At 49.1% G+C, this 13,557-nt stretch overlaps 1 protein-coding gene across 3 annotated transcripts in view; it reads right to left on the bottom strand.

Moving 5' to 3' along the window:
- Positions 1–13,557, bottom strand: part of DSCAM (DS cell adhesion molecule) — a 469,811-nt gene that overhangs the window by 113,669 nt on the left and 342,585 nt on the right. For all 3 annotated transcript variants that reach the window (XM_080655259.1, XM_080655257.1, XM_080655258.1), the window contains 4 exons: positions 5,538–5,734; positions 4,400–4,496; positions 3,696–3,824; positions 1,310–1,477 (listed from right to left, as the gene is read on the bottom strand). In XM_080655259.1, coding sequence (XP_080511385.1) covers positions 1,310–1,477; positions 3,696–3,824; positions 4,400–4,496; positions 5,538–5,734 — 591 coding nt within the window. The remainder of the gene's footprint in view (positions 1–1,309; positions 1,478–3,695; positions 3,825–4,399; positions 4,497–5,537; positions 5,735–13,557) is intronic.

Genomic DNA, 13,557 nt, shown 5'->3' with positions numbered 1-13,557 from the left:
AATTTCGCATTTGTTCTGATCCAGAAAGCCCTCTTCTTGCTATTTAAACTAAGAAAATAATATTGAAAATAGCAGAATATATACCACAAGGATGTTCATCACAGTGGTGTTCATAATAATGAAAACCAGAACATGACTGGCATGCCTAACAACATGGAATTGGTAAAATACATGGTGAAGGTACCATTACAAATTGTAGAAAGGTACTTAAGAGATATGTAACAGTGATGTCAATTTGCAATGCCATTAATGAGGACAGCAAGTCCCTGTGCTATCCGGGTGGGAAGGAAGTCAAGGCCAACCCTGAAAGATAAACCTCCTGTTGGACTCTTGATCATGTGGGCATGATCGCCTTAACCTTGGTGACGGAGAAATAGGGATCTGAGACTAAGCTTCCAACTTTCCCACAGCAGCAGGTAGTGGCTGATTAGCTCTGATTGTTGGCAGGAGAAGAAAAGCTGGCTTTGGGGGCTAGACTCTTTGCCCCCCAAGAGATAAGCCAGGCTTTGCTTCCTTACCTTTCCTTCCCCAAGAAAACTCAAGGGCAGCTTGCTTCCACCTCTCCTTCTAGGAGTTAGTCTGTCAATCAGCATTCATGGCCACTGCCTAACTGCTCAGTCCTGTACAAATCACTTAATTTCACCCCCTGGTAGCCATGAGTGCGCCACGGTCTTGAAGGGTGTGTGTACACCTGCGTGTGCCTGCATGCCTGTGTGGGTGATGAAACAGTTACAGAATTTATTTAGCAGGTGGTATCAAGCTGTGCATAGATAGCTCTAGGTGGTAGGATCATGGAACCTGCTTTGCCTTCTTCAAAATGCTATATGTCTATCTTCAAAGTTTTCAAAACTGAATATGAAATACTTTGTAATAGGAAAAACCCTAAAAACGTTTACCATACAAACACTGACATTTCTAGTCAATGAAATAACCTGTACAACCATCTCCCCAGCTGCCCACACAGAGCATAGCCTTGCCATTTCCTAGGTAAGCCTTCCTCTCTCACCTGGACAGCACAGAGACTTGGGCAAGATATACACTCATGGATCTCCTGTCCACCTGGATCGAATGTATCCAAACAAAGCAGGTGTAACAACGGCAGGGTTCTTTAACTCTCACTGGGTGGCCAGTGTCATCTGTCTTTCTTTTAAGTCTTGGGTATGAGAACCTTGAACTAAGCCCTATTTGAAGGGCAGTGCCTCCCAAGTAGGAGCTCCGGAGAGCTCTCATTAAATGTCTGATCCTGCATTAACCACCTGAGCCCCAGAGCCAGCTCCAGGCTCCCGGGCCTCCAGCCAGCCACACGCACCTGCCTCGTCTGCGGTGATGGACAGCTCGTTGCTGGGCTCACTCTTGCCAATCCGGTTCTTGGCGTACATGCGGATGCTGTAGGTGGAGGAAGGGTGGATATCAATGATGGTGGCCGAGTTCAGCTGAGGGGAAACATCTTTGGTTCTCTGAGCAGAATCCCAGGAGTCTTTTGGGTTTTGTTTTTCAAAAAAGAAGAGATAGAGACGTGAGTTTTTTTCCCTCTGCCTTTGAAAGTTCACAAGTAGGAATTAAAAACAAAATAAATAAAACAAGAAAGAAAGAAAAGTCACAACTCAAAGTGAAATTCTCAATGCATTGCTCCCAGGGTTCTGGCGGGAGGGCCATTAGAGGGGAGGACGACAACACACTCACTGTCTACATTGAGGGGGGCAAGGGTTTGGGCACCTGAGCTCAGGGACCCCCAGGCAACACACCAGGTCTGTGCGTGGAGATCATGGAGGGGAGATGACGCGGCGGAAGATCATGTAGTGGAATAGGCCACGTCTGTGCTCTCATTGGACAAGGTAACAAAAGGAATTAGGGTTTGAACTCCCCTCCACCAAAAAGAAAAGGTATTTGGAAACCAGCACAATCTTCAGCCAAGAAGATCCCTTCTCATCCCAATGAGGAGTGGTAAAAACGAAATACATATAAAAAATTAATCTCAGTCTCCAGTATAAATGCTGCTTACCAAATATATTTCTTAATTCTAATTTGAAATCATTTAGTCTCAGCTCCTTTATTGCAGAAATTATTTTTGAACCACAGCTATTTTTAAAGTCAGCACAGGCCTAGTTTTGAAGGGTTATCATTGAATAGGTAACAATATGTCCCTGCTGATGTTAGGGCTTCAACCAAACAGGAGAATGCCAGTAAATGGTTCTTATTTCAGTAATAGCTTGGGCAGGTGCTGATTTGGGGTGAGTGATCAAGAGGTGATGTTGGTTGTAGAGAACAGAGCCCCCAGAGATGAAGGACGGAGAGGATGCTCACACACTCCTACACCCCAGGGTTTTGTGTGGTGCTCACATACTTTTGGAATTTCACTGCGAGTTTGTGTTCCCTGCTGCATGTTAAGCCCCACGTGGGCAGAGACCATGCTTGCCATGTTCAATGCCATATCCTCAGTGCTCACACAGAGCCTGAGAAATAATATGGGCATGTTTAATAGATGAGTTAATAAATAGCAAATACACAGACCTCTGTGTCCTGGGGATGATCCCACACTCTTTTCCACACTGACCTCCACTATGGAGGTTCAGAGGGATGCTCTGCCCACCGTAAGCGCAAAAGACTTTCTGGACTTGTAGAACCAATCTGTGGCCTCAAGCCTACCTTTGCTCTAACTTATCAGGGAATAGAACATAATAGAAACGAACAACTAATATTCCAGCTAAAAGAAAAAAGTGTTATTTGGGTCAATAGGATTGAAGGTGGAAGACCATGATGTAAAAAAGAGAAGACGCTGCAAAAAATTAACGGAAGGTGACTTAATAGAGGACTTACGAAGGGGAGAGACATTCATATAAATGAAATGGCACATAAATACAAGCCCTTGTCCCAAGGAGAGAAAGCCAGACCTTCTGGAGAAGACATCTCGGACAAGAGAGAGGAAGCCCAAACAGCGCAAGACGCAGAGGAAGTTGCTAACCACCCGGGCGGCTCAGACTCTGTTCCTCAGGGCCCCCATCTCCCTGCCTCACCGGCCCTGTCACATCTCCTGGTGCCGGTGTGACTCCTCTCAAGGCCCTGTGGGCATCACCCCACCCCCAGGACTCCAGCTGCCTCTCTGGGATGAACAAGCTGAGTGGGCCCGTGTTTTCTACGTGCGTTTCCCATCAATCCGGGTACTTATTTCATGTCCCAATGCCATTTCTAAAAGCATGATTCTTGGGCTCGCGTGGCCATGGCGGGGTAACCCACAGTGCCCCCAAGGGAAAAACAAGGCTGGCGGGTGGCTTCTGAGAACCCTGTTCACCCCGCACATGCTGATGGCGCTCTAATTCCTCGTCTCTTTTGTGAGACGGTGGGAGTCCACGTGGGAAGTGCAGGGCAGCCACAGGGACCGCCAGAATCACGATGGTGGCCAGGAGGCAGCAGCTGTCCCCATGCTGATCGCTGGCAAGAATGCCCGTGGCCTTCGCAATGCAAGACTGAGGCTCAAAGAGAAAGGTGGCGGCGCCGTGCCCAGGAGGGCACCGGACATGAAAACTCCACCCAAGGAAGCGTGGGGGACCTCACCCAGAAAAGAGACACACTGGGACAGAGAGCCCCCCTGGGTTTCCACGAGTCCAGGCTCGCTGTCACAGTGAGACCAAGGAAAAGGAGGGCAGCACAAGGCCGCTTTGAAGTGGACATGAAGCCGGAGGAAACCAAGGACTTACCTGATTTATTTTTGCATTCGATATCGTAGCCCGTGATGGGGCTGTTGCCGTCGAACCCCATGGTCCACCTGAGGGTGATGGTGCGCGCCTTCACGTCTTTGATCTCGATTTCAGGAGGGTCTGGCGGCTCTGTCAATCAACAGGACACAGGCACCGGGTGAGCTCAGACCCGAGGGCTGGGGGGACTGCTGCGTGTGGCTCCCGGAAGCTCTGTCAGCACCCCACGCTGGAGGATGCTTTTTTCCCGGGGAGCATTCTTCTTTCCCTACCCTCATTTTGGGAAGGAGAAGTGTCACTTTTCCCAGGCTGCCCATCTTCAGAGCATGCGCAGAGCCGGGCCAGACCTGGAGGGTTTAAATGCCGCTCTTCTAGTTTGGAATCTACAACTCAAATGCTATTTTGAGTTAAATGTCAAATGTTAAACTTGTCTTTTCATTTGGATCGTCCGGGGTGAGGAGTCCTAAATTGAGCAGAGACGGCACTGGCGGCTGGGTCAGATGACCCAGGTCCTTTAAGGACTCAGTTCCATGTTGGGGCTGCACCCTGACATATTCAGGGGCTCTGCGAATGCTGCTTCCACATAGTCAAACCTCCCGGGGAGCGAGGTGTTTCACAGCAAGCTGCGCTCACACAGGTGCCTGCGCCCGGGCATGCACTCACTGTCCTGAAACAGCCCTGTGCCGCCCTCTGCTGTCTCTGCCTACCTTGTACTGTGAGCTGAATTATTCCGCGGTCCTCCCCGTAGGAATTGATAGCGTGGCAGGAGAAGAAGCCAGAATCTTCTCTCACGGTCGGCAAAATCTATGTGTAAAGCAGAAAGAAACCCACCCACCTTATTCAGTAACATAGGGTGGGGGGTTGGGCTGCAAAAATCTCTCCACTCCCACCCGCCTCCCACCCCCAGCACATGTATGCAAACACACACACACACACACACACACACACACACACACACGTCCAGTAGCAAATCATTTCAGCACAATTGCCATGGCAAAGACCGATGGCTTCCATGTACATTAGTGATGTCAGTTGCCGGCTCCTTAAATTGGATGCCTACTTTATGTAGAATGTCATGGTCAAGTTGATAGGTATGCCACGTATACTCCCCTCACCCCCCATCTCCACAGCCTGCCTTTAAAGCACCCCTAGGGGCCCTGCCTAAGGAGACAGGTCTGTGAATGCTGCAACACCCTGTTCGGAGGTTCGCTCCAGGAGGACTGCAGGGCCGGACCAGCGAGTGAATCGACACCCAAGTTTCAGACACCCGCTTCTTCCCCTTGTGTGCGCTAGCATCACCTCCCCCCGGGGCTCAAAGCGTCCCTCAATTAGCTACCAATTGTGCCACACAACATGCGACTATCACAGCTGTTTCTAGCGTTTGTGATTGTATGTGAAGGACAGGGTTTTGTTACGTTGGGTTTTACCAAAGAAGCAAAATATTTCTCCTTTCACTATTGTATCCCAACGCCCATCCAACTTCTGTTTTCATGGGACGTTAAAACCTGTGACAGCATGGGCTGCCACTCCTCAGGATGAACTGCCTTGAAGGAACTCTAGTTCTCGGGTTTGTTTTTTGTTTGTTTTTTTTAAAAAAAATTACAGTTGGGTTCCCTGCCGTGTTTGTAATAATTTTACTCCTACTAACACTGAGGAGAAAGCACAGTTTTTCAGCTCCTCACTAATCTCTCTGGATGAAGGGGCAAGAAATGGTGCTTCATGAGAAAGCTCCAAAAGCTTGCTCACTGCTGGTTTATCCCCCGCATGCACCCACCCACGTGGAAAGACAGGCCCATTCAGCCCATGAACTTAGAATCTGACCGGCAGGGTGTGCCACGCGTTTACCTGCAGAGTGGAAATCACCTCCTCTCCCACCTCCTTGGTGGACACAAGGTAACGGGCCATTTCGGGGTTGATGATGCGGTCCTCCTTCTCCCAGCGGACGATGATGGGCTTCTCCCCGTGGGCCGTGCAGCTCATTTCCTTCTTCTGCCCCTGAGTGGCCAGGGTGGTGTTGGGATAGGACGTAATCATTGCAGGAACTGAAAACCCAAAGGAGAAACGACTTATTCGGCCCCGAGGGGGTCTCGATGTTCCCCGTAACACTCAGCGAAGTCATTCTCCAAGAGACGTTTCTCCAAAATAAAACCTACTCACGAAGCTGCTGAGCAAGAATCGGGATGAAAATAGAGGGAAGGTGGCAGAAAAATGAAACGTGACCCAATGAGCCCTAAGCAACGTTGCCATGTGGCTTCACGCACAGGGGATGGCTCTCTTTTCCAACCCCATGAGGGCAGACGTGGGTCACAGGCATGGCCCACGTCCCCTAGGACACTTGGGAAAAAGACTGTACTTGACAATTGGACTGGGAAGGGGGCTTCCATTAAGAATTATGCTCCTTGTTCTGTAATCACAAGTGTTTCTACCATTTTCAACCACGGACATGAAACCTTACTAATGAGCGTAGGCGGAGCCCTGATCATTGCTGACCAATCCCTGAAATTCCTCCCAGACAACCCCATTTCCCACCATCGCTACCCACTTTCATAGTCGCTGAGGGACCTCAGACCTCCTCTTCTCGCGTGACCTATGGCAGGAAATCGCATGCCCAATTCACTGAGAAAACAGGAACCTGGATTTGTGAAACATCTCGAGTTCCCTCTCCCCACCTCAAATTTGTCTGTAGACTTCCATTCTTGGCAGTATAGCGCATGACAAAAGATGGCACTCCCAGTCCCCAAACCACCTGAAAAGGCTGGGTAACAGACTAAATTTATAAGAAAGTAGGAGAAAACCCAGGAGCCAGGATCCAAAGTGGTTGTTGGAAGGCCAGAGATAGTGTGATGCCAGAACTCTGCTACCTGAGGGCAGGGAACTCAACGTGAGACCTCCAACCTGGGCTCCTCAAATAGCTCCGTCTTCAGAGCAAGACTATAAGCCACAAAAAAGGGAGACGAAGGGAGAAGCAAACGCCTTGGCTCCAGGAGGAGCAGGAAGCAGAATGGACCACTGGTCCCGTCTCTCTCCTCAGTCGTGGATATTCCTGCTTCAAGTTTGCACCCTTCACCATCAGAGTTCTGGGTGCTACTGGACCCCTTGGAGCAGGGGATGTGGAACTTGCACATCTTGTGTGTGGATGGACAGCTGAAAGGGAAGCTCACACCCTGACCAAGGAGGAACTGGGCAGGCACGTTGGCCTTCTGTGCCCTGGGCCGTGGGCGCACCTGCTCTGTGCACGGAGCCTTGCTATGAGCCCAGCCTGCCATGATGCTGTGACACATGCTCACGGTGCTGGGGACCACTTCCCTGAATGTAGTTATGGGAGAGGCCAGGCCAATCTGTGAGCTTCTCCTGACATGTCGCCATATCACTTTTCCTTTAATCACAGAGCGAGAGTTTTCTTTATAGTGATGTTGTCTCAATCTAACCATAAACCTCAACCATATATTTATGAGACAAATGAAGTATCATAAATTATGTCTAAGAGCCTCCAAAGTAGCCCTAAAAATTTACAAAACGTCTATCCTTTGCTTGATTCTGAACCCAGGGAGATGATTTATGGGGCCATCGTAAACTCCAGCAGTAGGCGTGGACCACTGACCTCGAGCAGAAACTTCCAGTTGCCTCCCCAAGCCCACTTTTCCTTTTCCCCCCAAGTTTTTAACATGCAGCATTGTTACATGTTAATACATAAAACATGCCTGAATCAAACAGTGTGTTCCTGAGCCTTCCTTATAGCTCGGTGTTGCCATGTGACTGAGTTCAAGGCAATGACATACCTAGGACTTTGGGGAGGCATGCTCAGCTGGATGGACCCCCTTTGGGCTTCCTCTTTTTCCTCCTGTGCTCACCTGCATTCAGGAGCTGAGAGCTGGAGCCCCGGCAGCCCTCCTGCGCCATGAGGCGACTTGGACGATGGGAACCTGGGTCCTCGATGACACCCTGAAGCTGTCCTCTCAAACCTGGCCTGCCTCATTGCAGACGAAGTTTACATGAGAAAGAAATATGCTACTTTACTGATCCATTATTATCTTGAATTTTTCTATAATAGGAGACTAGAATTGTTTTGAGCTGACCTTAATCACAGGTCTGCACTCTTGGGGAAATATGGCACATGCTCTGTATTGAAAAAAATGATTTCTATTTGATGGCTCTGCAGGGAGGATGTAAGGACACCCAGCTGCATACTCATGGTTTTGGGTGGTTGCCGCCAGCTTACTGTGTAACCTTAGGCTAGTGGTTCTCAACTTTTCTAATGCAGCGACCCTTTAATACAGTTCCTCATGTTGTGGTGACCCCCAACCATAAGATTATTTTCGGTGCTACTTCATAACTGTAATTTTGCTACTGTTAATGAATCGTAGTGGAAATAGCTGTGTTTTCCGATGGTCTTAGGCTCTACAGCAGCGGTCGTGACCCACAGGTTGAGAACCGCTAGCAGGGTCGCCTAAGACCATCGGAAAACACAGATATTTACATTACAATTCATAACAGTAGCAAAATTACAGTTATGAAGTAGCAACAAAAATAATCTTATAGTTGGGGGTCCCCACAACATGAGGAGCTGTATTAAAGGGTCGCTGCATTAGAAAGGTTGAGAACCACTGCCTTAGGCCTTCACTTAATCACTTAATGCCCCAGTTATGTCCTTCGTCAAATGGAGATGATAATTGTTGAGAGGATTAAAGGAGCCAGCCCATGGCACAGAGTCCGTGCTACATGTGCCCACACGTATGGCATCCCATGGACCTGATCGCAGGGCCTCCTTCTGGTGAGGAGTGAGTGTGGGCTTTGATGGAAGGCTCCTTTACTAAAGACATCTTCAGTTTGGGCTCAAATTCACTAACCAAGGATTTTTTCTTATAACGTCTGAGGGCTAAGTCACTACAATTAAAGATCCCCAAACTGCCACAAGTGGCCTAAATTGCAAAACTGTGAATAAATCTGGTGTAAGCCCAAGTTTACTTCCTCTCCTCCTTTTCAAAGCTGGGAAGCATGAATCAGAGACTGTGAAACTCATATACCCTTTAGCTTTGAAACGTGACCGCCTGGTCCCTGCATGTCCCTCCAGCAAGCAGCCAGCTTTCCGCAGCCCCACTGCAGAGCACAGCCGAGCACACTCCGCTGCAAAGCTGTGTTCTGGAAATCGATCCGTTCTAACGCCTCACAGTGTCTTGGGAACCTAAAGGCTACGGAGAGGATTCCCAGGGTGCAGTGTTTTCAAAAAAGAAAAAGAAGTTTGCAAAAGGGCAGGGCAGGAAAAATACAGATTTTCTGTAGGACATGGCAAGTGTGGTCACTTCCCAAGTCCAGCGTATCTCATCTCTCTCTCTTCTTTACGTTCCCGTGAGGGTGAACCATTGTGAAATAGGGTTCCTGTCCCACCTTACGTGAGGCCATGCAGGGGAGCACATGCACCGTGAAGGGGTGTTGTTCATCTGGGATGGGATTTCCTATGACTTCACGACAGCCAGCGAGAAGGGCGCCTTGCTGCGTTCCAGAATAACACAGAATTGCTTTGAGGACTTTTCTGCCCTTTTCTTGATAATGAAAAGCTTTCCCTGGAGGGCATGGCTCAGGGGTTGAGCATCAACCTATGAACCAGGAGGGCATGGCTGGATTCCTGGTCAGGGCACGTGCCCAGGTTGCAGGCTCGATCCCCAGTGTGGGGCATGCAGGAGGCAGCCGATCAACGATTCTCTCTCGTCACTGATGTTTCTGTCTCTGTATTTCCCTCTCCCTTCCTCTCTCTGAAAAAATAAATTAAAACATTAAAAAAAAGAGAGAGAGAAGAGGAAAGCTTTTCTGCGTTCCACGTGGGAGACATGCCTTACCTAAATCATGGGCCTCTGGTTTAGGCTTTGCCCACCTGCCTCTGCAAAAAAATGCTTCTCTTTTTACTTCTATTTCTCCTTCAGAAGAGGGTCCCACCACAATGGACATATTAGTTCTGGCTAATAAGGTCTGTATTTGGTCAAAAATATTCTGGCAAGCCCATCTCACCCAAGTATTTCCAGCCTTGAAGGTCAAAGAATTTTTTAAAGAAATGGGTCATTATCATGACTCTTCATAATGCTGATGTCAGATGCGCGGGCTTTTCACTGTCACAGTCATGGACACTGAGAGCAGTGCTTCCTGCACGGGTTTCTGAAGTGTAACAAATGGATGGGGCGCTTTCCTGGGACTGGTACCGAGGAGAGGCTGTGCCCACCCCGCCCACTCTGCCAACAGGAGCAAAGAAAATCCAGACCAAGAGAACTTTGTTCAAAGGCTGCCTGCTGCGTGCTTCTCCTGCAAAACTGACCCATGGAGGACGCTGTTTTACTTCGTTAATACCAATTTATAAATTTCCTTCACAATCAGGGTACCTTCGTGTTCAGCAAGTCTGCATTCTCATGGTATAAGGAGCCTCATAGGACCTACGCCCTCGCAGCAGAAAGATGCAGTGAGGCAGTGCTCTGCTGTGACCAGCCAGGAGGGCTGATTATGCACCCGCCCTCCGGCGACATTACCTATTGAGCATGAGATGGGAAATGGTGGAGCATTTACACCGCTGAAATTGGCCAGCGCTAGAAATCAGGGCTTCTTCCCTCCCTCCATCCCACAGCTGGTTGTTTATCATCGACCAGAACGCTGCACAGGAAGTCATGTCACAACATTAATGATTTGAAAGGGTGTCCCCACAATACCAGAGGCACGGATAACTTGGTGAGTTTACCAAGACAATAACTAACCTTATTCCTAACAGTAAACCTACACGTATGAACAGTGGATCCCTGCACCTTGGCACAGGTAATTCAGCAATAACGGATGCATCCATTGATTTTTCAACACAAGGCTATAGAGAGAATGAAAATTTAATCAATCATTGATATGAAAGATGAGTTCTAAAATATACTCTCCTGTTTTAATGGCTCCATCAATAAAACAAAACTGATTCAAACAGATTTTTATTTTTCTCTCCGTCTCCAGCTCTGCTGAAAATATCACTGAGAAAGAAACAAAAGGGAATACCAAGCACCCTGGCTAGACAACCTGCCTGTCCCGACCATCTGTTCCATCCCTTCATTTTACAGAGAAGAAAAAAGGAAACCAGAGAACGGCAATGAGCGTCAAAGGCCCAGATACAAGTCAACCAGGACCTGACTTTAATGGCTCATCATCAATGATGACCCCAATGCCCGATGCCCAGGACTTCCCCTGTGTGAGCAGGAAGACCCTGCATCCCGAGAAGGCCCTCAACCCTTCCAAATGGTCAGGACAGAAGTGAGAGAGGGGGATGTGGGACCCAGAACAAGGCAACTAGGCTGTTCCAGCACCCAAGCTGGACAACAGAGGCAGGGACACTGGAGTGTCCAGCTGGGAGCGTCAGGGAGAGAGATGTTCTGATGCATGAACATTTTAAACTGCTTCTTCAGCTACTTGTCTTTATTTCGCCCCCAACATTTGCCTATGAAATATCTCAAGCACATAGAACGTTGGGCAGCCATATACCCACTGCCTGGCTTCCACATTGCACATTTCATACACAGACCTGAATGGAAATGATCTTCACTGTTATCTCATCAGCCCATCAAAACTCACTGGACACATCATTGTCATAATTCTATGTAACACAGACGTAGGGGAGCACACGAACCAGTGAATGCCTCGAAGATCAAGCACTGAGATGGGGGCCCTCTGCCCAGATCCTGTTCCTTGGGGTGCAGGCCTGCTGTCATGCTGCAGGCTGGACTCTGGCCAGGGGCCTGGGGTCTTGGGCTAGAGCAGTGCCCCTCTCACACATGTCACAGCAGAAGAAGAGGTGAGAAAAGGCACTGGGAGCCAGCAGCGGGGCTCCAACCTCATGCCACCCGGGGACATACTGCTAAGCATGGGCAAGACCATTGAATGCCTTGGGGCTCGGTTTTCTCATCTGACACCTAGGAGAGCTGAGGCGGGCTCAGGAATGGATTAACTTAAAGTTCTCCAATGGATCCAATCTCAAAGGGATTGAAACAAAGCAACTGGGTGAGCCCCAAGCCTTCCCATCTGTAAGTCTCCTCTTCTTTCCCTTTCTCTTCCTAATCCCCACTTTCTTCACCCCCTCTTTCCTTCCCTATTTTTACCTCTCTTCCTCTGTCTCTCTCACACACAATTCCATAACAACAATAGCGAACTTTGATGAATGCTGACTGTATGCCAGGAACCTTTCCACATATTATGAATGTATTTAATCCAAATGACAACCCCATGGGATAGAAATTCTGGCCGTAGAAATGACCCAAGACATAGTTATAAGTACCATCAGATTCCAAATTATGCTACAAATATGGGTGAGATGCATAGAAACAGCATTCCTAGCAGATCCATTGCATCTAAATTAATATTAACAGATGTCTATGCACAGGATCCAAGAGAACCAGACACCAAACAACTGCTTTGAAGGGGGGATAATTAATATTAAAATGTAAAAAGATTTTAGGATTCCTTTCACCCTTGACATCTTATCCCCCTCCTCCTTGTTTTATAAATAAAGAAACAGAGAACTGGAGGGCTTAAAACTGGCTAAAGGAAAACCTCTTCCCTCTATGCCCCTCTCCGACCCCTGGACCAAACCTCTACTTCATCTAGTTAGATTTTTAAAACGTCAATCTCACCACAAGAGGAATGCAGTAAAGCTAGTCCCTTCACTCCCTATGATGACGACTCCTTCCTTTCGTCCTCCAGGGTCTGGGGCACCAGCGGTCTAGGCTAAGCCTTGCGTAGTAAATAATACATATGCGTTCCTGTACCCTTTAAACTTTCAGATCACTTTTACATACATGATCTCGGAGCAGCATGTGTGTTCTCAGAGAGAAGGGAACTTTTAGTCATTACTAGAATAGGACCGGGGAGCTGAGCGATTCGCCTAAAGCCTTGCAAGTTGTACATGGAAAATCTAGAGGACACCCAGGTCTTCCGAATCCAAGTGCAAAGCACCCTTGTCTGCCCCTAGAGAAAGCCCCAAGGCCGGTCCACGGGGTGCAGGGCCTCTGGCTGCAGGGGCATGGAGTGGGTGGGGCCTCCGTGGAAGCCCCTCTCTGGGGGGCTGAGCCCATTAGGGGAGAACCCCCATGATGCCCTTGACATTCCACTTCCTAAGCTGTGAGACAGGACCCCATCTGTCTCCTGCAAGCCCACCGCGTGTGTGAGAGACAGGACTTGTGGGACCCAGAGCAGAGTGACAACGTGGAGCCTTTGTTCAAACAGCAGGGTAAGGGTGCCTGTCAAGTTCCAAATCCAAAGCTTGCTTCTTTCTTCCGAGGCCTCTATTTCCACATGTCACCATGACTGATATTTTCTATAAGGTCCTGCTCCCTCAGGCGTGGGGCTGGGTCAGTGCGGACTCTCTGGGCACCCAGGACCTGACCTGGGACTTGGCGTGTACATATGTGGGTCCTACCAGCGGCTGGGGCTCCCACCAGGTGACCACCACTCCCTGGGGTTTGGAGGATGACCCCAGGGCTCTTAGAGTCACCCCTGAAAGCTCCCTGGGCCCTGGGCGCAGGAGAGTGGACAGCTGAGCACCCAGTCTGGGGGCAGGAGGTCACGGAGGTGAGATGACACGAGGGCGAAGGCTCCAAGTCCCCAGTTCATGCCCCACTGTCCCACTGGGCCTCACTTATAAAACACACATTAAAGACAAAATTATTACAAATTTCAAGATGGCAGCCTAAGACCATTAAACCCCAAGTGCGGGCTCCTGGGAGCTCAGGGACCCACGTACCTACGCTGGCCACATGTCCTGGACACTGGCCACATACCTCGGACCCTGGCCCTGGAGCTGATGAGTCCCAGCCCCCTCGGCAGCCACCCCTGTCACTGGTAGAAAGAGCAGCCTGGT

This window comes from Plecotus auritus (assembly GCF_963455305.1).
Source record: "Plecotus auritus genome assembly, chromosome: 2".
Lineage (NCBI taxonomy): Eukaryota > Metazoa > Chordata > Mammalia > Chiroptera > Vespertilionidae > Plecotus > Plecotus auritus.
Note: the sequence above shows the minus strand (reverse complement) of the source record. Positions and strands in the feature narration are given on the sequence as shown.